The sequence below is a fragment of the Alosa sapidissima genome, chromosome 6 (assembly GCF_018492685.1).
Source record: "Alosa sapidissima isolate fAloSap1 chromosome 6, fAloSap1.pri, whole genome shotgun sequence".
In the NCBI taxonomy this organism is placed as follows: Eukaryota; Metazoa; Chordata; class Actinopteri; order Clupeiformes; family Clupeidae; genus Alosa; species Alosa sapidissima.
The window spans coordinates 27,966,171-27,991,869 of NC_055962.1; the positions used below are offsets into that span (position 1 = coordinate 27,966,171).

Genomic DNA, 25,699 nt, shown 5'->3' on the forward strand with positions numbered 1-25,699 from the left:
TGACCATTTAGGCAAGAATAAATTAACAAACCTTATAGAATCAGCTTGATGAGAACCGTTAAGAACCAGAACTCTGCTCTGTCCAACTGGGCTGAAACCAGCATCTGTTTAGGAGCACAAACACACATACATATTGAAAACACAGTTACGCTCTTGCAGAGGCTATTGATAGATTTAATTTCCCTTCTATTTACCATTAATAAACTGATTTTGCACAATTTCTTCAGATATGATGTTAATACATGGGGCCAAGCTATTGGAATAAATCTTTTCTTCATTCTGTCAGATTAAAGCATGAACCAATTCTAATTCATTGAGTTAATTATCTTGAGACATTGTTGACCAATTGTGTTTGGTACATTCTGGATATATTTAAAGTCTTGTTGAGTAAGCTATGTGATGCACCTCATTTTTTCTCACATGAAGATTTTAGGAATAGATGTTTTTAATACTCTGTCCAGTAGGAGGCAGTAACACGTAGGGCGACTCGTGAATGCACAAAGCCATAGGACCTTGTTATGTTCTTCACAAGGAAAAAAATTAACCAAGAATGAAAAATAATGGTATCTGGTAAAGAACTGGAGAGGGTTGAAATCTTTAAATACCTGGGAGTCTGGTTTGATAAAGGTTGACATAGACACAACACATCCAAAAGATGGTAGATAAATGTAAAAGGATACTAAATGTGATGAGGTGTCTGTGTGGGGTAGATTGGGGTGCTACAAGGTCAGCGTTAAAAAAAACATCTGTTCAGGCCTAATAAGATCAGTGTTTGACTATAGCTATATAGCATATGGGTCAGAGACAAGCAAACTTGATGGTAGCACAATCAAGCAATAAGGATAATCAGTGAAGCAATAGAAACTTCTCCAGTAGCTGCAATTCAGAGGTGGGGGAGATGCCCCTGCATTTGAGGAAGGACCGGCTGGCACTGGTATACTGGGCAAATATCAGGGGACATAAAGAGAACCACATGTCTCAGACAGTGTTAAGGGAATATATGAAAAACAATACAGATATGGATGTGAAATACGGTAAAGCAGAGATAGAAAAAAAAGTATGGCTAAAACCATTAAAAAGTGGCAACATATCTGGGACAATAAGTGCACAGGGTCAGGGAGACATCTATATAGGGAAGGTGGGAATATACAAGGGAAAGTGGGAAAAGACACACACACACAGGTCTAGACAGGAAGAAATTTTACCGACTAGGATGAGGCTAGGTCATACAAAGCTGAATAGCACACTGTTTTTAATGAGAAAACATGTTGCTGGAAATTTTGAGTATTGCCAGAGCCATATACCTGAAACTGCATGTAGTAATTGACTGTCATAAATACAATCTGGGTACTTGTTACTCAGCAGAAAATAATGTGTCTCTAGATATTAAGACCTTATTGCAAAGAAATTCAGGGGAAATCTTTGGTTTCTTACTTTCTTTTTTGAAAAACACAGGCCTTTTTAAAAGGATATAAACTTTATTTTATTTGTTTGTTTTGCTTGTTTGTTTGTTTTATAAAACAGTACAGAATAGTCAGTGACTCCTGTTCCTCACTCCAGTCCAGTGGTGGCGGTAATGCACAAGAAATAATTGCCAACTGCCAATAAAAGAAGTAGAGAGAGGGGGAGAGGAATTCTGGGATATCAGTCATGGCGGCTCCCATAATAATGCTCGGGAGAAATGTTGGGGCAGTTGCGAGGACAATTTTCAGGACATCACGGGTAAAACACACGTTAAAACAGTGAATATAGTGTCCTTTCATGTATTCCAATGTTGTTTTTACTGAGTTTTGTTTGAGGCGATGTTTCTGTGTCATGTTATGATTGACTTGAGTTAGACTGTCTAAACAGTGAACACTGACATCTCTATCCATCGTAGGCATTACATCAAGTGGGCATTTGTGGACTATATGACAGACCAGCTATTTTCAGGTTTGTATTTACAGTGTCTAGGTCTTGCTGGGTTGTATTTGTAAATATGACTTTTGTCGTCATTATAATTATCGACATCGAAGGATAACTATGGATAGATAATATGGTTAAAAAATATATATATATATTTATCGGTATTACGATTATGCAATAACTTTTAAGTATCAGTAGGCTATTTATTTTTAATAGCAACGAAGAATTAACCTGTCATACTGTCCGATGAAACAACCCTTACAAAAATAAACTGCAGTTATGAGAAGTAGCATTGCAGAACAATGATCTGTCCAAAACATTGCCTTCCTTCAGTATGTGCAGTATCATGCGACTTATTCAAGTTTGTTATTGCATTTCCAGCATATGCACTGCACATAATTCCTCTAAAACTGTTGTTTTGATGTTCCAAAAACTATTCAACCATTCAAATGTTACATTTGTTAAAACATTCGAATGTTTATCGTATACCACGATATGATTCTTCAAGTTCACGATATTGATGATATTGTGGCAATATTGTAGTGTATGTCACATGTTAAATGTTTACCTACCATTAATGTATAGTGTACGTGGATATCATTTTCTCTTCAGCCAATCATGCCGTTTGCTATTACCAGCAACTTTCCACATTGCCAGTGTCCTCAGAAGTGCCCCTGCTGTAAGTTCCATTGACTAAACTGCCTTCAGTGATGTTAAATGCCAGCTGTAATATTCAACATACCTTTTTCATACTCACTCAAAGTAGCCTGGCATATGTTACTCATATTTTTTTTTTTTGTGATTTATTCTTTGTAAGATCACAGTCACAGATGAACCAGATGCCCTCTATCAGAAGGTTGAAGTGCTGGTGAAGGGCCATGACAAGGCTGTTCTTGACAGTTATGAATTCTTTGCCACCATGGCTGCCAAAGAACTGGGCATTGGTCTCGGCAAAGTGTGAGTAGAAAGCTACACCATGGCATTTTCTAATACTAATTAAAGGAGAATTCCGGTGTCATTTCCACACTTTAGGTCAATATCACACCGGAATTCTCCTTTAAGTTAAAGTTAAAACCTATATCCTATAATGGTGAATAGGATTTGTGATGATATAAAAACACTGCTTCTTAGTATGAAGTCTTCAAGTGATGATGTTTCATTAGGTATGCTATGGTCAAAGTATAGCATTGAGGTTTTTAAACTAATTTTTCTGCGTCTTGCTTTTTTGGTTACTTTGTAGGTATGAGCCACCCAAACACATTGAGAGGTTAACATTGCTGAAATCTGTGCACATCTTCAAAAAACATAGGGTTCAGTATGAGATGAGAACTCATTTCAGATGCATTGAGGTGAGTGGATAATTGCATCAAATAGGTGTGTGTATGCGTGCCTTTTATTGATATGTAAGCTGTATTCATATGAATTAGTCCTCTGAGGCCAGTTTTCTCTTATTGATAGCTGTCGAGAATAACAGGATCCACAGCACAAGTATACTTGGAATACATTCAGAGGAATCTCCCAGAAGGTGTAGCCATGGAGGTGACAAAGGTAAGTCCAATATTGCCCAGAGTTATGTTTATGGGAGGTTATGTTTATGCGACATATTGTTTAAAATTTAATTTCCCCTGGGGATCAATAAAGTATCTATCTATCTAAAACCTTTAAGCCTATTCATACATAAAATGTACCCCTTACTCAGTATGGACATGTAGATTTTAATGCCAGCTCTTTGTGCCACATCTTAAATACATTACACTTTTAGGATTTGGTGTGGTTTTATATCTCTTAAACATTAATGCACTTAATTTTACACTGACAATAAGTACTCAGAAATATTCAGTCAAATTGAATTCTGTTAATTGGTGAGTGTTTAGTTAATTGAAAGAAAAGTTGGTACAGTTAATAGACCAATTGCTCATGTGGACTTAGAAGTAGAACTATAAAGTCTTTGGTGGTTCCCTTTTAATGTGTAAAGCAAAGCAATTCCTTAGAACTCCGTAGTCATTCTACAACTTATACTATCTGTCTGTGGCCCATAGACTGCCATAGAGAAGGTTCCAGAACATATCCAGAAGCCCATGTGGGATGAAGTCCCAACAAAAGAACAAGAACAAGCAAGCCAGTGAGTGGAGAGTGTAGAACATCAACAGAACGTCTCAATCCCTTCTTACCTGCTCTTAAGTTTGAAGAGTGGCCTCCAAACCTTTAGTCCAAATAAGCTGCATTTTGTGGCATTTGGACATTTCTGTGTCATTGTCAACAGAGAAAGTATAATGCATTTATGTGTATTGCAGAACTGTTCATTTGTTTTAATATAATTTTCTGTTAAATATTTGTTTTATTAAATCATTGAAGAAAATACATTAGTCTTTGGTCTGTTCTTATTGACTGCTCAGTGGTCATCCTTTGATAAATATCTACAGGAGCAGAAGCAATATGCTGTATGCCCCATGCAGTTTAAATATGTATTGCATGTAATTGATTAATTTGGCCCAGTCGATTATCGGCAGAATTGATCTCTAAATCCTGCTCGTTTCTCTCATAGTGCTGTAGCACCCTCTAGAGGTTTGTTATTATTATTTTATTTCAGAAGATTTTATTTCAAGTCATTAATTCAGTGTTTCAAGTTATTAATGTTGAACGAACCATCTAGCTCCAGGTTAAGTAAATCTGTATGATACTGACCGGTAGGTAAGCTCAGTACCTTTCTGGAAGCCGAAATCTTTTTAATTTGCATGTTGACATTTTAATGAAGCTTAAATGAACTGTTGTTCTATTGCCAAAACGGTGTTTGATAATAAATTCAAAAACAACGCAAAAGGCAGTTTATACATGCTTACGTCTTTCACCATGTTCCATATTTTAGCAATGCGAGGGCAAGATGTTATATTACAGTGCTTGCTAAGGACTTGATGGCTGGACCCCCCCTCCCCAACTGTTGATGAGCTGGGCAGTCTCAAAGATCAACCCTCATGAGGACTTAACAGAGGCTGTCGGATGGGCAAAACAAAGGTCGCATACTAATCCAGCACAGGAGAAACCCAATTAGCGCTTGCTCTAAAGAGCCAAAAGTCTACACTGATAAATACAGACGTAGGTTATCAGGACCCAATAAACCTATACTTTTGTGTGAAATAGAGAATCACAGGATATAAAATGCACAAAAGATTCCATCCTTGCACAATCACAATTTAAATATTGTTTAACAAAATATAAATACAAAAAAAAAAAAAAACAATTGAGAGATTTATAATATATTTTAATGAGTGCAAAGAACAAAATACAAAGTAGTGCCTCTAATTTATATGAAAATCACTAAACAAACCCGAGTCTCCATTTATACGACTTTCCCAAAAATACTGTCCTTTTGGCATCTTCTGCTCTCTGATTTCAGCTCATCTGGAAAGGCTTCCTGCTGCCTGAGCCCTCTGGCTGCATATGAACTCATGCATGCACTATATGCAGTGCTATGAGTGAGTCATTTTTGATGACTCACACGGAGCAGAGCTCTCACACAATTCACACTAAAGCTACAAGCAGGATGTAATAACTCATCCTTTTCCCTTATTGCAGTTTCTTATGAGATATATGACACTTTTGCAAATATCTCTATATCTGCTGGAGGCAGTAAGAAGATAGGGTGAATCAGATTAAGTTTCATTTACATTTCACTAGTTAGCCCCTATACTGTTTATGAGTATACAGATACACCAAGCCTGCAAAACAAAGAAAGTCACGCTCTGGGGATTAAACTTGCTGAAGAGCTGAGGTTTGTTTCTCACCTGGACAGTGTTAGTGGACGAGTGACCACAGTTGCACGTCCCTGGGAAGGGGACGTGGAAGAAGAGGAGGAGGAGGGGAGAGAGAGAGGAAGGCCTGCTTCCGCATCGCACCGCCTTGGAAAGGGTGACTAAGTGCGCCCCTTCAGGAGACAATAACAATCAGTCTGTCATCACTGTTAGAGGCAGCAGCACAGCCAACAGCAGAGAAGAGAAGCATTCAGTTGCAGAGGAGGGAAGATAACAGAAGAGGCTGAAGATCTTATACAAAAAGGTGCAACACCTGTTACGAGCCAATTGGAAAAGTCTTGTCCAAGGGGCGCTTTGGCTTGCTTTTTTTCAGTACAGTATATTACAGTTAGATTAAATATTATTTCTTGTTATTACTTTTGCATTGAAGTCATAGTCTTGAGGCACATATTTGGTGTATGCCGCTCCTGTCAGTAGATTAGAATACATGGACTGAAACACAAATGTGCCATACTACTGGTATATTCCATAATACAAGTCTTATCATATTGTGAGGTGTTTAACAGAGTTTTCTTAGGCCATATGATGACATATCAACTCCAAAGACCAATAAATATGCTGTATGTTTACATTTCACAAGTATATACTGTAACACTTAAATGTAAAACATTAAAATACACAAGGCCTGTATGATTATAAATAGTTGCCAAAGTTTTTAGTGGCTAATGTACTGCTTGCATCCTTCTAATAATTCCACCTCCACATGAGATCATTCTTAGTGCTTGGACAAGAAAAAAACTCTTTCCTCCTCATCAGAGGCATTGCACCTTTGCATGCATTTCCATGCACAGGACTGAATTCAGATGTGTTTTTAAAAAAAACAAAAAAACACCATGAGCAGAGCGGATCACATCTTAAAGTATTGTGATGATTATTCACATTAAACAGTGAGATTGACTCTGGATGAAAGATCTCCCTTAGAATGCTATGAAAGTCCAGCACACAGTTGCAGTTCTGTATCTACTGTTTCAGAGTAAGAACTTTCTTGTCAATTTTAACTGTAACTGTGAATCATAATCCTTGAGCTTTTATAGAGTAATTGATTAATGCAGACATTAATATATCACAAATATCAATTTTATTCTAATATGTCACAGCCCTCTTCTTGTTCAGTCTCTTGTCTCAGCCCAAGTAATCTTTCTTTTCACAAATATATGTAGGTCTGTGTATTTTGAAATCAAATGTTTCATATTCCTAATGGGTTCTTGGTCCTCCAACTTCACTTACAAATGAGGCTTAACCTCATATGTTGTAGAACATTATATCTAATGACAGATCATCTCTATAAGGAGTGGAAAATACAATATTTCAATATTATTATCTATAATATTCAAATGAAATACACTAAGTGCAATATGTACATTCATTGACATATATAGCTTTCAAATTGTGGTCACTGTTTCCTTAGTGACTTGTACTTGGTGTGAGTTAGATGTCCAAAGGACAAAGAACGGACATTCTTATGCTGGCTTTGAATAAACAGTAAAAAAGAAGAGTTCAGGTTATTTTAACTTTATTTTTTTCACGACTAGGTCAAATCTGTTGTCCGTTTACCAAGCGTACATTCACAAATCCACAAGTGAAGGTATTATAACATTTCAATACTGAACACATACTTTACACTATTTTAAAGCAATTCAGTCCTTTGATTTGCCTTAAAGTACAAATGCATATATGCACTGTTTCGGCATTTCATGGTATTTCACTATTATATTTATTTATACTTAATAATATTTCTTATATATTAACTCACTCCACAGTTTGGGTTGCTGAACACAAACATGAATGGTTTCATACAGCAATATTCAAATAACTTAAAGGTAGCTGCACATTAATGATAGAAAAGATCACTTCCATTGGATCAAGAATACTTCACAGAGTATGGTTTCACTTGTTGTAGAAGCGTATAAGAGCTTCTGTTGTGACTATGGTGCTAATGTGTTGCCTTGTGAAGTTGAAAAAGTACATCCATGCACTGTCACCAGAGGAAAGTTAAGGAGGCCCAAGGAATCCAGGAATACTGCCATAGGACTGAGAGAGCAGATACAAATGCTATCCTTTCATTTCTTACATTTTCTTACTGCTTAAAATCGTATGGGTTATAAACGACATATTTTAAGGCTCACAGGATAACCACAAACTGGACTGAACAACATTTAAAGGGCTATATTTCTTCATCCTTTCCAGGAAAGTCATTTTCTGGTTTAAATAATGTTTTCACATAAAAAAAAAAAATACTTCATACTTTCTCGCCAATTTGCTGATTCTCAAGGGAGCTTTCTCAAAACAAAGCAAACCTCTCCGGAGCAAACGGTTTCTTTCGGGACGTGGAACGTGGAAAATTTTGGCAGCTATCCAGTCCGAAACATGGGCTGTCTTTGTTTGTTTGTTTGACCGGCGCCCAGTGTTAAGGAAAAGCGCTCAGTTTAAACCAGAGTCGCGTTTTAAAAACGTCGGCCCCTCGGTGGGCCTGCCCACCGCTGACCCCTGCCGGGCGGGGGGTGAGGTGGTGGAGGGGCGGGTCCATTGTGGTAGCTGTATGAAAGGATAAAATCACACATTTGCATTCGGGTGGTCCGCTGTACCTGTCAATCAGCGTGTGTCAAAAGTAGCCTTGATACCTCACATAAAACACAGTACATGTTACCAACTACACTGCAGTCAGGGTGACTATTCATTTCTAATCAATTCAATTGTTTTAAATAATGATTCATGCACTACACTTTTCAGTACCAGTGTCTAGTTTTCATTAGTTCATAGTTCATAGTTTCATAGTTTAATCCTTATTTATTTCTGTTCCCCCCCCTACCCAATTAACCTTACTTCTTGCCCTTTTGATCCAGTCTCAGTCAAAGCACTGCAACATGACAGGGGGGAGTAAAGAAAGAAGCAAAGCCATCTGTGCACATGTTGGAAGCAGGGAAGGGGAGAGGAGAGGAGAGATGCCGCATGGCGTCTTACCCTCGTGGGTGGAAGTGTCGGGGGGGGCCTGGGGGACCACTGTGGCCTCGAGGTGGAGGCGGCCGACCGCGAAAACAAGGGGGTCCATGAAGCGGGTGAGGAGGGGGACCATGTCTGTCAGTACACAGGGAGGATTAGGAAGATATTTGCATAAAGGAACTTGATAACTTTTTAGGGAATAAGCTTACTTGCCATCTGCCCCCCCGAGTTAGATAAGAGGGTATACAGCATACCCTTCTTTTCTCTACGGGTGCATCAACTCAGTCTGACACCGTTAGCCTAGCCCGTTAGCCTAGCTTGGCATAATTCACTGGAAGTGGGTCAAACCAGTTAGCCTGTAGCCTCCTCTTAGCTATAGGTGTGTTCCTTTAAAGTCAGACGCGGTGTCTGAGACACCCCCACACTGGTGGAGGTAGAGTAGGTCCCAGCATGTGCTGCAGTAATTGAAAACTTTACAGACCTTACAAGCTTACAAAGCTGCAACCTTGTTCCCCTGATAATGTAACATTGTAACATTGACAGATTTCCTGATCTCAAATCATTTACAAGGTATGGAAATGTTCTTCTCTGTCCCTTGAATGACACAAACATTAGTGTTGAAGAGTTTGGTTCCAAAATGCTGTATCTCCGTTTTATCTCCGTATATCTCCATTATATCTCTGTATATCTCCGCAGTTGTGGTGTTTTGAATTTCCCCTTGGGGATCAAAAATCAAAAGTATCTATCTATCTATCTATCTATCTATCTATCTAGATAAATCAAATAACAATACCCGAATACAGTTCTACTGAAATTACTTGGAAAACATAATGTAAAAAAAAAAACTATTTATTAAAATTCATTACAATGGTGAATATAGCGTTTTAGAACGAAACTCTTCAATTTTTTTTGACCTCGCCATCCTGGACCTGGAGAAGTTCTCCTACTGTACCTGAGCATGGGGTGATAAGGTCTCAGGTGTAATGGAGGGGGGGGAGGGGGCGGGGGACCCAGACCTCTTGGGCCCCCTCTCATACCCCCCCTGCCTCTGAAGTCTGGATACGGCCGCATCCTTCCCATCCCCCTTCTAGGGACAGACAAAAACTTGTGTCAAAACAACGAAGGAAGTGAGAAGCTGTGGCTGCAGTGTGCAAAACAAGACAGAAAGGATGAAACGTATTGGCCATTAGAGGGTGGAAAGAAGTATGGAGCTACTTTGAGCCTCGTAAATGGTGTAAAACAGTGAATTATTTGCATGGCTAGGCCGATGCCCGAGGCACCCCCATCGAAAAACTGTTGGTAGCATCGGCTAACTAGCGCCAGATTTCTGAGTGCAGGGGACAAGCCGAGATGAGCTATGAGACATACGTTCACACTCGGTATCATGTTTCAACACACTTTAGGTCAATATCACACCGGAATTCTCCTTTTAAGTCAGCGGTGGCAGCGCTGCCTGGAAGACGACGTTGGGGGCCTAAAACACCATCGAGCGTGTGCGGCAGGGTGTACCTCATGGGCCCAAATCCATTCATCAAGCCCTCGTGTCCTCGACCCCTGCCCCGCCCATGGGGTCCAAACGCCTTCATCATGCCACGCCCACCGCGGCCCATTCGGCCACCACGTCCACGACCTTTCACCCCGCGGTCTCTGTGAAATAACAAATGTATTGGACTTGTGTAGGGCTACTAGACTGTTCTGAAGATTTTGAACATTATGATATATATATAGCATATATATATAACATTATAACATCATAATATATATATATATATAAAGCATATATTACATATCACATAAAATCCATATTGTATTTCATATATCATAACGCATAGGACTCTGAAATAGTGTATGAAACACTTTTATGTCGAACCTGTTTTTCGTCTCATGTGCAGTTTTCTCTGTGGGGGCAGCTGGGATGTCTGTTTGCTCCTTCACTTGTGCTGTTTCCACGTCCATCGGTACACAAATGCACATGTACACAGTGGCGTAGATGCCTTGGGTCTGACTAACTGTGCTTTACTAAATGTTTTCTTCAGAAATGGAGAAAGCATACAAAATACATTTTATTATATGCTTCACGTTTTATTTAGGTTTTCAGTCAAGGCCTTCACCAAAGAGCAGAAATACTATTGTCAAATCGCAAAGCAATTTGATTGCACCAAAACATCAAATTATTACCATTTCAAATGCACACTGACACCGTTGACAGAGAACTGGGGTCAAATACACAGATTTCCTTGTTTCACAACATTTTTTTTCATGTCTTTGTTTCAGTTAGGTGCACTTCAGGGGCAGATCATGCATTTTGTTGAAATTGTGGACTGGAAAATGTATATACTGTACATATAGGCTAATAAGAATGCTGGAATGTGTATACATAATAAGAATGCTGGAATGTATACATATATAGGCTAATAAGAATGCTGGAATGTATACACATACAGTATAGGCTAATAAGAATGCTGGAATGTGTATACATATCGGCTAATAAGAATGCTGGAATGGAGGAGGAAGTAGATGATGTCGTGCTCTTAGATGAGGGGCGGGGCGGCAGAGGGGAATCAGGTGAAGCCATAGACTGTATATAAAGACAATCAAAATGACATCAGTGTGCATGCAAAAACACACACACACTTAAACAGCATACAAACACAGGCTCCCGCTCGCTTTCTCTCTATCACACACACATACACACACACACACACAGAATTATCTGTAAACACTGACTCTGACTGGAGGGGGAAATACAAATGAAGCATCCTGAGGGAGGTAATCAAGCATGAGAGGAAGAAATGCCAGCATGGATCTCGGTTAGAAAAAAAATCTGTATAATTTTCCTGCTGCCTTTTACGCTGGATGTATATGTTTAATTATGCCTTTTGATTGGTTAAACTATACACCGTGCTTATAACAAGTTTATGCAGTTGAACTTTTCATCAACCCCACTGCCTGAATCATCTCACCAAACTAGTATTTAGAGAGATTCAAAAGTCAGAAAATTAATTATGCAATGTACAGAGCATTATGTTGAGTCCACAGCCATCAACTCAAGAGTTCAGTAGACTATGCAATTTTGAAAACAGAACAGTTAATACCAACTATTGTCTTATGTTGGTATGTCTGAGAACAAATGGATAGAGCAGTTGTGAGCTGACAGATTCATGACATCTAGGTTTAGCAAGTATTCAAAGGAGCTTATTCAAAGCCGACTTACATAGCGAGTGACACCGGTGTAAATGTATGCAAGGACTGCTATACTTGCCAGCCCTCAGCAGACCGTTTGGAATGAGAAAGGACCTCGAGGAGTGGGGCGCACAGCTGAGAAGCTCTCAACACGAGATCACACTTATAAATATAAAATGGTCCCACTGGAGGGGCAAAGAAAAAAATATTGCTTCCCCTTAATATATGCAAGGAATAGTGATGTTTTGTAGGTCACCAAGTTTTGTAGACTTTGGTAGACAGGGTTAATTCTACGAAATGAACGCTGAGTATGTGCCAGGGACGCAGGCCGTCCATTAATATTGATATTACGGAGGATCAACCCATCTGTTGATTTGTGCTCTGGTTTGTTTTATGGATACCTTAAAATATATTTATTTTCTTAGAAAGCCGTTCTTTGATACAGAAAGATGATAATAAAAAATGAAATGTAAACATTCAATCATAATTAACCGTGGTCTCATTTTATACTAGACCTGTAGCCTAGTCGAGTGTAGGCTATTCCTTCCAGTGTTTCTTCAGCGCGTCGACATTTACTGACATGGCTAAAACGTTACAGGTAGAACAGTGAAATGGCATAGGATACTACGGGAAAATAAAAATTGTTGCCACCGCTCTAATGTTGCGACTACGAGACTGGAAAGTAGCTACCGTTGGAACAGATGTCGTGGTTTGAAGTAACGGAACTTAAGTATTTCGCTGAGGAGATATTCCAACAGAAATGGAACGCTCATAAACGCGTAAAAGCGCCTTTTATGTTATGGTATGGAGCGTTAAAATAGTCTGGAATGGAATGCCTTGGCATTTCAGTCGACCATATTTGAAGGAATATAGTGTACAGGGATACTGATTAGATAGAAGTCACAGTGTCTGCGCACACCTCTCACATGTAGGTTAATAAAAAAATCAGATTCTATCAATGTCATCCTTGCGGTTGACAAAAACAGCACTCCAACCTAGTACAAAATAGCGAACGGTAAATATGATAAATCTTACCTGGGGTGCAGAGGGGACAGCGTTTAAAAAATGACAAAACCGTTGCAAATGTGCCTGTTCTATAAAACTTATGAGGTTATAAACATTATATAAAAGAAAAAATATTTACCCTCTCGATTAATATGCTTTGAAATGGCGGCGTGTGCCGACCAATACATCCAGCTCAGATTTCTTTGTCAAGAATACATTGTCGCAAGGGTCACGCCCACAGGAAACTAAGTCGGGATGCGGTTGGCTACGGGCATATGTCGTAATGGCCACAATGTGATTGTGGCATTGTTATTGGTGGCATAAACGCACTGCTTTTGAATCCATGTTTGGAATTATTTCAATCCACAGGCTGGGTGACTGGAGTACGCGCAAACTGAACAGTCTATTCTTGCAAAATAAAAAAACTTCGTTGTCTCGGAATGAAGGCACATACAGTATGTGGTATGTTTTGACAGGTGCGTGTCAAAATTCCTTTTTACATTGAAGACACCAAATGGTCGCTTTTAAAAGTAATATTTTTATTAACACTAAACAATCCACTAAATCAATCACAAAATAGTCTACGGAAGACTGACACATCTTCAAGTGCCAAATAACATTAAAACATTATTATTTACATCAGGTGAGGGATGATATTCAGCAAAACAAATTTATACAACATTGAATTATCATCCCATCCTTTACCACAACAACAATAAAGAAAATACGACAAATCCATTGCAGAAAGATAATTTGACAACTGGACGTCATTACAACGTCAAATCATTCCAAGCATTGCCAGAGGTCACCAGAGCGCACGACATGACGCATGATTTATGATATCCCAAAGTTCTATTAAATAACATACAGTTGCTTCTGGGTGTTTCCATGGTAAAGCAGATGACCTCCAAAGAGATTACGAATGGTTGAGAATATCTGAAAGTTCCTTTATGTACTCAATCGTGTACTTCAGTGTCTGGATTTTAGTTAGCGGCTGACCTCTACGGCTATAATCAGGTGGCAGATAGTCACGGAGGTGATGCAAAGCCTCTGCCAAACTTCTCATTCGCATCTTCTCCCTCTCACTTGCCTTGACGCGCCTTTTTGTCGACATCTTGGATTTGGATGTTTTCTGTGGCGTGCGCTGAACTGGACTGTGTCCCAACAGCGTGTAGGGGAAATTGGCGAAATGTTGGTCTCCACCGGCACTCCCAGGCATCTCCGGAGAAGAGCACATCGAATCAAGTGATGATTCCGGTGACGAGGCACAATGTACGGTCCGCTGTCCACTTAAGAACGCGCCGTCTCCGTTCTTCCATTCCCACTGCTTGAGTAATTTAACCGTAAGGTCGTCCAAATGCTCTTCCATCATGACCGGAGTATTCGGCTGACTGTCCATGGCGTTCTCAATCAGCGGCTCATCTAATCGAACACAGAAAGCCTGAAGTCTATATACTGCTGCGACCCTCCGGCGATTTATGAGTTCACAGGTACGGCAACAGTTCAAAGAAAAGTTAAGTGCCAAACAGCGACCTTTCGAAGGCCGTCGTTCGTTGACACCAATGTGCGAATGAGACGCAATAGACTACTAATGTGTAAAAGAAAGAAAAATAATTGGATTCCCTTTTGTGGGAAATCACTCTTTAAGTCAGTCTGGCCACAATTATCAGTTTGATGCGACCAGAGACAAAAGACAGACGTTGCACCTGGTAGTTTAGCATCTCTGAGATAACAAGCCGCATGTGTCAGGACCCAGTCCATAACGTGTATTACACGTAGTAAGCACGCATAAGTTATTAAGCATCATTAAACACCAAACTCATCTTTAAAATATTTGCCAAATAAGGTAGGTTATATAGTTTACTCGTGCAACTTTACTTCATTCTTGAAAAACAAAACCGTTTTGATTTATATATTTTTTTTACACAGGGCATTTGCAATGACCTTATTTTAAAACATTTCCTTTAATAATTACAAGTTAAATAAGCCCCCTTGTGAATTTGTAGAAGAAGAGTGTCAAAACTCACTGAACTGAACTCACAAAACTGAAGATGACCTTGAAGCTCTGCAGTGTTAAACAGGTAGTAGGTTCCTCCTCATAAGATGCAGCTGTCATGTTTCTGCGTGAACAAACACCCTTTCATGTTTGCAGAAGGTGTGCAACAAGCCACTAATGATCAAGGGCTACCAACACCAGTTGCCATAAACCCCAGCAGAGGCTGTGATACCACCACCACCACCCTAATCTCCACCTCCACTTCCAAGAGGAAACATTGTAGACATTCACATCATTTAGGCTGCTGGAGCAGCTGCCGCTCCCAACTGCTGCCCATGCTTGAGAATGAGCACGGGTTCAGAACAGGCCTGATCCATGTATTCATCACCATGGGTGGCCATGCTCTTGACAAGGCAAATTCACACTTTGTGATTTAAGTTCACTTAAGGAGGGGTAGGTTCACTTAAATCACAAGTATAGATGCCCTTAAATATTATATGGAAATGAAAGAACATCCAAAGTCCACCACTGCACATGAAACAAAGCTTTAATTTTACATGATTTAAAAAAAAAAAATCACTTCACAGTGCTACACCTAAAAAGACTACGCACAGTATTTCCAATGCAGTATTTTGGTGCTTACTTCACAAACTTCAGTTTGAGTCTTTGGGCAAGGGGCAGGGGGCTTTCGATGGAGATGACGGAGTCGTCGTTTGCACTCAGAGCAGCGCAAAGCGGAGAGGCCGGAGCTGAGAGGCACAAGTCGATCACCTCCACCTCAGCTCTCCGGCTCCTCTGCTGCACGCGCTCAGAGAGTGATACGCCTGGGATCTCCTCTGACCTGGGATCAGTCACGCTCAAAGGCTTTTGCTGGGGAGCAGAAGCTGTCTTGGCAGCAGCAGGGATATGGTTGTGAACCTTGGGGTGAGTGGGGTGAGTGGGCTTTGATTTGGCTTTGTTGGCCTTGTTCCACCGCTGCCCTCTCTGGTTCTCCACATCGCTGTCGTCGCTCGAGTACACCGGACCGACGCAGACGCTCGGCTTCGAGACCTTTCGAGGCTTGGGGTCAGGCCCTTTCGGTTGCTTTCTGCTGGTCAGATCATCGCTGTTGGTCTGCTGCAACAGAGCAGGGGCATACTCTTTATTTGTCCTCACAAATTTGTACTTGGCGGATGCGTTTGTGCTTCCCACATTCAGTTGTTTCGCTTTGTGTGCCGTAGTGGAAGTTGTGACAGCTTTTAGTGTTGAGATTTCAGAGTTGCAACCACTGGCAGCTTTGTGAGATAAATAAAGCTGTGCTGGCTTTTTACTCTGAACCTGAGACTGTGTTAAAACTGATCGACTTTTCTCAGTTCCTGAATGATCAGTGTCAGCTTTTGAATGTCCAGTGACTGCTATGGAATCAGCTCTCTCTAGGGGAATGGGGTGGGCCTCTGATGATTCATCTGTTGTCAGGTTAACACATTCATTCCGCTCGCGGCAAGAACTTAGAGATTTTAGAGCGTTCCTCATAAGGAGTCTTTCCCGTAGTGAACAGGGTTCATTTTCAGGCAAGAGTTCAGTTCTGTTTGACGCAGGACCATCCTGTGACCCCGAGTCCGAGACCAATCCTACCATACCTGACCCCAAAGCCTCTGTGTCCACACGCTCTGCCGATTCCTGATCGATCTTGCTGCTCGACCCTGCCTGGGACGGGGACGTCGTGAATGACCAGGCCTCCCAGTCAATATCACTCAGATGCAGCTTGTCCAGCAGGGTGGGTGTAGATAAGGACGTCACAGCCGGGGATGCTGGTCCAGGAAGAGGGGACGACAGTGGCTTCTCGGCGTTAGGCTTCACGTCCAGTTGATTACCGGTGTCCTCTTTCTTGGTGCCATCTTGATTTCCCTCAGTGCAGGAGGGGTCCTCTGGGCGTTCCTCAGCCGGTCTGGCGGGCGCAGCTGTGGTGTGGCTCGTAGTGCTCTCCGTTGGGGTGTTCTTCAGTGACATCCGAGCCAGAAGATCAGACACGTCGTCATCGCAGACATCTGGAGATTTCTCTTTCTTACTCCTCGGCTTCTTCTCTGTAAGACAAACCAAGAACACCCACCCACTTTTCAATGTCCATTTTCCCATTTTGGATATGTGAATTAGCTATTACAGATCCTTATAATAGAGATAATGAGTTATTTGGATATGTGAATTAGCTATTACAGATCCTTATAATAGAGATGAGTTATTTTAGAAAACACCTCTTACAAGGATGTTAACCAGATAGTGGACGTATATTTAGATAGTTAAGGAAATGTTTTGTGTTTTTGTGTGTGTGTGTGTGTGTGTGTGTCCACCAACGTGTGACTAACAAGTGTTGTTGTGTCTTGTGGTGTTGTGGATGGTTGGTGAGAGAGAGAGAGTGGGGGGTGTCGCAGAAGGCCCAATCTGAAGGCTACAGACAGGAGCTCCTGTGCAACACCTCTTGGTTTATCAAAGCCTTTCACGTGAGGGAGAAGGGCTGCCAGTGACAAAACCTGCCTTTTGAAGTGTCAGGGGGCACTAACGAAAAACCCCTCAGTGTGTTACACTGCTCACCCGCTGTTTTGATGAGGTTAAATGGCGAGAGTTTTGTATAGTACACTGTAGTGGCTTTTCAGAGTTTTTTCAGTTTTTCTTATAAATGTATAGGGAAATATAAACACAACCATAAGCAGAAGGGGAAGTGAAAGACATACTTTTGTTTTTATTTTCCACTGCTTCCTCCTTCTGCTTGATATAGAGGTCCACAATGTCTGGATATGCCAGACAGAACAGCGCCTCCTCTTCCACAGTTCTCACCACATCCTGGTCCTCAGTTTCTTGGCCATCAGGGAATGCATAGTGCTCTGTGAAGTATATGGATCAAATTTAACTCCATATTTAACTACAACATACAATTTATATTACCGGTAATAATATTACAAGCCAATAACTAGCCTGCTGTGGGATTTTGATATGTGGCACCCCTAACAGTTTTTTTCAGCCACAAAACATAACAAAACATGAAACACAGACCATATTTAAGTTTAATTCATAATAATTAAATTGATCAGTTTAATAATGGTCACCAACACACATGACAAATAAAAGTGCACATAGAACACATAAGCATACGTCTTAACATAAGCATACGTCTCAACATAAGCATACGTCTTAACATAAGCATACGTCTTAACATAAGCATACGTCTCAACATAAGCATACGTCTTAACATAAGCATACGTCAACTTGCACACTTTCTTTACAGTCATTAGTCTCGCTCCACTGACTCTGTGGTTCAGACTGCACTCACACACACACCAAGCTATCGGACAGGGTCGCATTTCCCAAAACCACAGTTGCTAACTAAGCTATGGTTTTGGGAAACTCACCCCTGGCTGAGATGGGTCAACAGCCCTGGTGGCCACAGGAAGCAGCTTTAGCACCTTTAGCACCCAATATGCGCCTGTTCTCCCACCTCAGTCCCCAGACCCAACCTGACCTCACAACAAGACACTAACAGGCTGTGGAGTGACAACCTGCCACTTTTACAAGGCTGACCAACACAGCGAGGACCCAAGAGTGTCAAATGACCAGAGCAATGGATTATCAACTCAAAGACATCACATGACTGAATCAACATTTGGACAGTACTGGCATTTCTCTTACCTGGCTTCTTCCATATGACTTCAAAGCAGGAGATTCCATTTCTTACTCTTGGCTTGTATATCCTAAAGGAGAGATAACAGGATTTATGAGATATGGCCAAATGGGTTTTGTATATGTATATTAAAATAATTGACAGGAAAAAAACATAAAATGTATCTGTTTCTTTCTTCAACCAACAATAGGCGAAAAATAATATCGTTGCAGTTAATACTTTTCATTCAAATGTCAGTTATGTCTAAAGGCCTATTCACTCCAAGAACAATAACTATAACCATAACGATAAAAGCATTCACACTGAACAACGATAAATAAAGTCTCTCCTTGTGTTAATGAATGTGAAGGTTAAAATTCTATGGGTTCTTCTGATTGGCTATTAGCTTTTTAATCATTCTGAAAATTGCTCTGAAAGTGATCACCAACGATATCGTTCTTCATGTCGTTATCGTTATAGTTTATGTGTGAACGTCGTCATTCATATTAACGAGAACGTTATTTATTTATAGTTATAGTTATCGTTCTTGGTGTGAATGGGCCTTAATGCATAGCATACACTGACACTGCTTTGAACCAAAGGCCTACACACCCAACGGGCTGTATCTGACTCAGGGTGTCTCTGCCATGCCTCTTGTTCACCAGCTCTGTGTACGTCATCAACGTCAACACCTTCTCACTGGTGTAGTGCTTTGGCCATTCCATTTTGTCAAGGGCAAAATTCTGGAAATTTGGGACAAAGTAGAAAACTTCTTAATTAGTAAAATACTTTACATTTTAAAAACACATCTTATGGAAATAATACACACACACACACACACAGACACACATATACAGCTCTGGAAAAAATTTAGATACCACTGCACATTTTTCTGATATCATCCTACGGTTGCTGAGTGAAATTCAAATGAGTTGACATTCATATTCAAATTTGCAGTGGTCTCTTAATTTTGAATATGACCGTCAACTCATTTGAATGTCACTCTGCAACCATAGGGTGGTATCAAAAAAATGTGCAGTGGTCTCTCAATTTTTTCCAGAGCTGTATACATACATACATACATACATACTGTACATACACAATATACATTCAATGTATAATGTTTTCATAAACAGTACCTGCATGGACAAAAGGTTAGGTTTTCTTTTTCTGAGAGGCTGAATTGGTTTATCCTTGTTCACCAGAAATTCCTCAATAATCTGGAATACAGAATCAACTACATTCATGTTTCTTTTAGTCATTTATTTTTGTTTGTTTTATTTTAACACATAGGTAGATAACATACAGCATTACTGTAAGAAACATCCTCACCTCAGTAAAAGGGAACCTTTCACATGCCAAAGTTTTCCTTCAAGGACCAATAAAAGAGGTTTATCAGGAAATACCATGACTTGCCAACATCATTCAATGTATCAAAAAACAGCCTTTGAACAACATCTGAGAGAAGTATGAGACCTCCAAAGCCAGTCATTCAATATGTGACTTTTGGCCCAAATTGTCCGGCCCCACTACATACTTCCTGACAGTGGTCTCGGTAGCGTTGGCCTGGCGTAGCCGTTCAGAGCGATGCCAGTCACACGGGCACAGCACAGCGTAGTCCTGTGGCTCGCAGAAGTGGGTGCTGTCACACAGGGTACAGCCACTACGCTCATGAGCCTTGGCTGAACCTGGAGAAGCATAACAAGACATAAACAAATAATACAACAAATTATTGTTGCACCATGAAATGAATGAGGGAAATGAAAAAGAAAATGCAACAAAAGTGTCAATTTCTGCAATGCATTGCGTGGCTTTCTCTAAAGCCATTGCTAATAGGGTAAGACCTCTACCATTCCAAGTAAGAATTACATGTATTAATATGAGGTGAATCAGGTAAGCTTGGTGCAAAATCACAAAAGAGAGATGTTGAGCTGAGAGGAACTGTGACTTTTTTAAAGACGAAATGCACTACGTTAGTTAATAGACCATGCCTTCATGCTGTCTAGACGAACATCCATTATCAGCTCAGAGGAGTGTGTTCTGTTCCAAGGCCTGACTTCAAGCCTGCTTGTAAATTCGGGCCTCGCTGATAAGCAAAGTAACCTGCAAGGCTCCAAGGCAACGCAGGCACCCACGTCTAGCGTGTAGGTGGCGACATCAGATCCTCCTGTGAAATGGTCTTAATCAAGAAAGTGGTGTCTAAAGCCCCTGATCCATGAACATCCCCCCGTAACTCGACACCTCGGGCAGACTCTCTCACCTGGATGGTGACAAACGTTGCAGTGGGGGACTTTCTTAACGGCCATCTCCTGGGCCTGCACACCAGCAGCTGCCCACTCCCTGAACCTGAGAGAGGACACACACACACACACACACACACACACACACACAGACACACACAGACACACACACACAGATCTTTTACACCACATTTTAAAAAGCTGTGGGCAACCTTTGGGAATTAACTCTGTGGCATATTGTTAATATAAGAATATTAGGGAACTTAATTCACTGGGAAATATGAAGCCCCCCCCCGCCAATGTCAGCATTCTTTCAAATCCCATTGAGCTTACAACTGAAAACATTACAATTCTTACTTCTGCAGAAGACTTTTTCCGTTCAGGCTCTGTATCAACTTCAGGGCCAGCTCCTTTCCAACTCCAGGAACACCCTTTTAAAAACAGAAAACCCTAGTTCATCAATTTCTCTTCAACGTGTTATAAAAGCTTTGTATTCTAAAATCCTCTGTGGCAAGTTCTCAGCAGTTGCCCTCCTAACTTGGGGGGAAATACCTTAGGGATGTAGTCACAACCAAGCAGCATCGCAAAGCCTACAAGGGTCTCCCGAGAGAGATGGAGCTCCTCTTGCACTTTTGACATTTTATAACAGTCCACCTGGGGATCCTACAGTGGAACAAATGGGACAAACAAGACAACACTGAAACTGGGTAGATCATTACATTGCTGTCCCGATGGTACACTTCACTGGTGTCATCAAGTTTTTCAAGTACAGCGGGGAAAATAAGTATCGAACACGTCAACATTTTTAGCCTATACTTCCAGTGAGGCTATTTGCATGAAATTTTCACCAGACATTAGTATTAACTTAGGTAATCCGCACATATAAAATTCAAACATTAATGTCGATAACTAGACTTATGAGTAAAAAAGTGAAATGCCACAGGAAAAAAGTATTAAACACGTCTACTGAAATTTCTTAAATACTTTGTGGAAAAGCCTTTATTTGTAATGAGAGCTTCAAGGCATTTCCTGTATGACGAAACTAATCAGTTGCAGTATTCAGGTGTGATTTTGGCCCATTCTTTCAAACAGATAATCTTTTAATATTGAAGATTCCAGGGGTCCCTCTCTCCTTTCTCTGAAACCAATTGAGAGTTTCCTTTGCTGGATGCTTTGGATCATTGTCCTGCTGGGAGGGCTAGCCATAGCTTGAATTTCCCCTGGGGATCAATAAAGTATCTATCTATCTATCTATCTATCTATCTATGTCTCATCCTCATCGTCCTGGTGGATGGCAAGATTCTCCCAGAAAAATGGTTCCATTCATTCCTTCAACTGTATGAAGTCTGCCAGTACCATGAGATGAAAAACAGCCCCACACCGTGATGCCTCCACCTCCAAACCTCACTGTTGGTATGGTATTTTTATGGTGATGCACAGTGCCATTTCTCCTCCAAATATGGTGTGAAGTATGACATCCAAAAAGTTACATTTTGCTCTCGCCTGACCAGAATACATTCTCTCAGTATTTCATAGGCTTGTCCAAATGTTGTGTAGCAAACTTTCAACGAGCTTCGACATGTTTTTCTTCAGTAATAGAGTCATGCGGGGTGAGCGTGCATAGAGGCCATGGTGGTGGAGTGAATTACCTATGATTATCTCTGTAACAAGTGAACCTGCTGCCTCCAAGTCTTTCTGGAGCTTTCTCCGAGTGGTCCTTGGCTCTTAGGCTACACTTCTGACTATCCTTCTGACTTCCTGGTCAGAAATCTTGTGAGGAGATCCTGTACATGGCCGATTGATGATGCAGTGATGTTCCTTCCACTTGCAGATAATGGCTCCAATACTGCTTACTGGATGATTCTGAAGTTTTGAAATGCATCCGTAACCAGTTCTATTGATATGTTTTGCAACAATAAGGTTGCAAAGATCTTGGGAGAGCTCTTGGTAACGAAAAACCATTTTATAGCTCATCAATATGTACAGTGATGGCCAAGTGTTGGCACCCATGCTAAAGTTGACTAAAAAGAGAAATATAAAATCATCTTTTGGAAATTGATCTTAATGCCTTAAGTGAAAAATGAGGAAATATCTAACCTTTAAGGACACCAAAGCCATCACTGTACTAACCCAGCTTATATTAATTTGCACAGATAAGAGAGATAATTACTCTCTAACTACGTATAGATTCCAGCTCGTTCCTTGCCATTCCTTTTTCTTAGCGTGTTCAATACTTTTTCCCTGTACCATTCCACTTTTTTACTCATAACTTTACTTATGGACATTAATGTTTTAATTTTATTATGTGTGGATAACCTAAGTTAATACTTCTGGAGAAAATGTAATGCAAATAGCCTCACTGGAAGTATACTTACTGAAAAAAATGTTGACGTGTTCAATACTTATTTTCCCCGCTGTATAAGTATATATACTCTTTTGATCCCGTGAGGGAAATTTGGTCTCTGCATTTATCCCAATCCGTGAATTAGTGAACACACAGTAAGGTGAAGCACACCCTAACCCGGAGCAGTAAGCTGCCTGCTACAGCAGCGCTCAGGGAGCAGTGAGGGGTTAGGCGCTTTGCTCAAGGGCACTTCAGCCGTGGATGTGGGGATGGGAGAGCAGTGCTCAACCACTTCCCCCGCCCACATTTTTCCTACTGGGTTGGGGATCAAACCGGCAACCCTTTGGTTACAAGCCCGAAGCCCTAACCAGTAGGCCACGGCTGCCCCAAAATAAGATTTCTGTTCATTCAAATGACTGTTGTAGGGATACCACTAGGGACTACTTGGCTAGGGAAAATCTGAAAAAGGGGACAATACTTTCAACTTGATAACCAGCAAAAACTACTGCATAAGTAAGGGTGATTCCTGTATAGTGGATGGAGTATCGACATATAAATGTTGTTATACGCATACCCAACTTAAACATATAATTTATACTAATAACAATGTAGATAAAAAGATTGTTCCCTGTTTAATAAACTAAATCAAGTTAATGTCATACCTCATAAGAAAAGACAAATATACAAGGTGTTAATTCTGACCTTAGTGTTCATATTGAAGTTCTTATAAACGGTCTGAGCGCCGTACAGGAAGGCGTCTCCATCATTGGTGATGCAGCCATCCACAAAGCCATGCAGATCCAGGAAGGCACACATGGCCTCTGCCTCCCCGGCAGCGGTCACCCACGGCACACCCAGACAATCCAGCATCTCACCGCACTGGGCAGGACACCCAAGACAGGGGAGAAAAGGTTTTGTCAGAAAGTTGTTGTTTTTTTAGGTGTAGGGGCACAGAACTATGCGGCCAGTTGATTACAAAAATACAGCATTTTTTACGTTTTGCTTGAGCAACAGTGTACAATAGGTGGACATAAGAAGACAGAGTCCGGTATCTATCCACATAAGGAACTTGGGGGTCAGAATTAACAGACTTATCAAAAGAAGCCTGATTATATGTTTTTGTTTTTAGTCCTTGTAGTGTGGAATTAAATTAGGTCTTCTGACTGAACGTAGGCTACTTCATTTGTGACATGTCACGCATAACATAGAGCAACATAAAGCCCCCACCCTTACACTGAACAAAGTCAATCTACACTGTTCTGCTTATCTACCTCATGTATATTTCAATCTTACAATTACAATATTGTTATTAATATATTACTATTGCACTGAACTGCCGTGCACTATAATTATATTTAAATTTGAACTTACTATATAATGAATGGTACAAAACACTGACCAATGATTTCAGAGCAGCCACTACAACAAAATTCCCTGATATTCCATGACTTAGCACCAAAAATGATAAAACTCCCTGACTTTCCATGTCTGGAATTTAAATCTCATGATATTCCAGAAATTCCATGACCCGTGGGAGCCCTGGTTATAACATAATGTAATTTAAACACTAAAATAGCTGAATGCCTATCTGCTAATCTAGAAGGCAAGGCCAGTGACCATCCTGGAGTGGAACTTGGAACTAACCTCTCTGAGAACGGCATTAAAGCGCCCTCTGCTGGTGCTCTTAGCTGCTGCTGGTTTGGGAGCTTTCTTTTGAAATCCTCCGAACCGCATCTCTGTTCTTTTGCTCATGGTATCTGCCTTGAGTTTGGGAGCTTCTCCTTCCATTACAAAAACGAGCTTCACACCCATCAGGGTGAGAGACGAGACTCGGAAAAACAAATTCCTGAAGAAGAGATGTCCACATGGTAATAGTTACTTTGTGTTTTCAGTGCCTATATTCGGCCTATTTGTGAAGTGGGCCATTCTATGAGATGGGTGCCTTTTTCACTAGCCTATACAATTTTCATCAAAAGTAAACTTATTTTCAATCTATCCAACCATTAAATACACAACCACCCTCAAAAATATGGAGGCGATTTTACATTAAAATATAATTAATTAAAATATAATAAATGTGACAGGGTGGTACATTTCATGATAACATGGCTCTAATTATCCAATAACGGTCAAGTTATTGACTTAAAATTCATGCCTTAAATTAAAATATTTTGTTTTTAGATGTAGGGTAAATGTCATGTCGGTCATCCCGGACACATGGAAATGGCCATGCACTTATGAAAATGGTTAACCATAGTGTGAGAATAGTATATTCTTGTAGCCTACACATTTCAACAAAAAAAACCTTAGAATAGAATAACCCAAGTAGGCTACTTTAATATTTGAATAGATTAGATGAATGCCTCCAGATCTATGGTAGGCTATTCTTATTATAATGTATCAAAGCTGTTGTGAAATTATCAGTTTGGGTTACGTGAAAGGTTCTTACCGAAGGTGTGGTTTGTGGACTTTACCCATCATCGCTTGGACTTGTTGTGCCTCGCAGACCCACAAACTGAGGTCCACTGCTAGGGTCTTTCCAGTGAGGCTGTACAATGGTACAGACTCTCGTGCTGGTTCCAGGATGGACCATAACTCCGTAACACCCATTTCTTTTCTTTAGTGGCACAAGCGGCAAGGACAACA

General features: G+C 40.5%; 4 protein-coding genes and 1 long non-coding RNA gene across 10 annotated transcripts in view; 2 read left to right on the top strand and 3 right to left on the bottom strand.

Annotated features, from left to right (window-relative positions):
* Positions 1 to 1,622: 1,622 nt before the first annotated feature.
* On the top strand, positions 1,623 to 4,266 carry mrps10 (mitochondrial ribosomal protein S10). The gene is made up of 7 exons (XM_042095480.1): positions 1,623 to 1,722; positions 1,880 to 1,932; positions 2,518 to 2,584; positions 2,723 to 2,862; positions 3,146 to 3,254; positions 3,364 to 3,453; positions 3,945 to 4,266. Exons 1-7 carry the CDS (start codon positions 1,651 to 1,653, stop codon positions 4,029 to 4,031), a joined length of 618 nt encoding a protein of 205 aa, XP_041951414.1. The 5' UTR covers positions 1,623 to 1,650; the 3' UTR covers positions 4,032 to 4,266.
* Positions 4,267 to 7,210: 2,944 nt separating this feature from the next.
* Positions 7,211 to 13,058, bottom strand: si:ch211-51e12.7 (uncharacterized protein LOC336335 homolog). 5 transcript variants are annotated; one of them, XM_042095224.1, is made up of 7 exons: positions 12,982 to 13,039; positions 11,917 to 12,022; positions 10,525 to 10,684; positions 10,164 to 10,301; positions 9,607 to 9,741; positions 8,676 to 8,789; positions 7,211 to 8,249 (listed from the first exon to the last, which is right to left on the bottom strand). In XM_042095224.1, exons 3-7 carry the CDS (start codon positions 10,626 to 10,628, stop codon positions 8,159 to 8,161), a joined length of 582 nt encoding a protein of 193 aa, XP_041951158.1. In that variant the 5' UTR covers positions 10,629 to 10,684; positions 11,917 to 12,022; positions 12,982 to 13,039; the 3' UTR covers positions 7,211 to 8,158. The 5 variants fall into 5 exon arrangements, with proteins under 5 accessions (XP_041951158.1, XP_041951154.1, XP_041951159.1 ...); XM_042095220.1 differs by having other exon boundaries at positions 11,869 to 12,022; XM_042095225.1 differs by lacking the exon at positions 11,917 to 12,022 and having other exon boundaries at positions 12,982 to 13,058.
* A 340-nt stretch (positions 13,059 to 13,398) lies between these two features.
* Positions 13,399 to 14,480, bottom strand: msgn1 (mesogenin 1). Its single transcript, XM_042095226.1, has one exon. It carries the CDS (start codon positions 14,239 to 14,241, stop codon positions 13,759 to 13,761), a length of 483 nt encoding a protein of 160 aa, XP_041951160.1. The 5' UTR covers positions 14,242 to 14,480; the 3' UTR covers positions 13,399 to 13,758.
* Positions 14,481 to 14,689: 209 nt separating this feature from the next.
* Positions 14,690 to 25,699, top strand: part of LOC121711548 — a 19,284-nt gene continuing 8,274 nt past the window's right edge. Inside the window, exon 1 of the long non-coding RNA XR_006032366.1 lies at positions 14,690 to 14,700. This is a non-coding gene — a long non-coding RNA (uncharacterized LOC121711548). The remainder of the gene's footprint in view (positions 14,701 to 25,699) is intronic.
* Positions 15,372 to 25,699, bottom strand: part of LOC121711543 (flap endonuclease GEN homolog 1) — a 10,771-nt gene continuing 443 nt past the window's right edge. For both annotated transcript variants that reach the window (XM_042095216.1, XM_042095217.1), the window contains exons 2-14: positions 25,503 to 25,699; positions 24,698 to 24,899; positions 23,756 to 23,932; positions 21,262 to 21,372; positions 21,067 to 21,140; positions 20,730 to 20,815; positions 20,007 to 20,157; positions 19,802 to 19,838; positions 19,609 to 19,689; positions 19,082 to 19,212; positions 18,499 to 18,560; positions 17,547 to 17,696; positions 15,372 to 16,901 (exon numbers count right to left, since the gene is read on the bottom strand). The exon at positions 25,503 to 25,699 is cut by the window's right edge and continues 3 nt beyond it. In XM_042095216.1, the coding sequence (XP_041951150.1) occupies positions 15,478 to 16,901; positions 17,547 to 17,696; positions 18,499 to 18,560; positions 19,082 to 19,212; positions 19,609 to 19,689; positions 19,802 to 19,838; positions 20,007 to 20,157; positions 20,730 to 20,815; positions 21,067 to 21,140; positions 21,262 to 21,372; positions 23,756 to 23,932; positions 24,698 to 24,899; positions 25,503 to 25,663 (2,847 nt within the window). In that variant the 5' untranslated portion in view covers positions 25,664 to 25,699 and the 3' untranslated portion in view covers positions 15,372 to 15,477. The remainder of the gene's footprint in view (positions 16,902 to 17,546; positions 17,697 to 18,498; positions 18,561 to 19,081; positions 19,213 to 19,608; positions 19,690 to 19,801; positions 19,839 to 20,006; positions 20,158 to 20,729; positions 20,816 to 21,066; positions 21,141 to 21,261; positions 21,373 to 23,755; positions 23,933 to 24,697; positions 24,900 to 25,502) is intronic.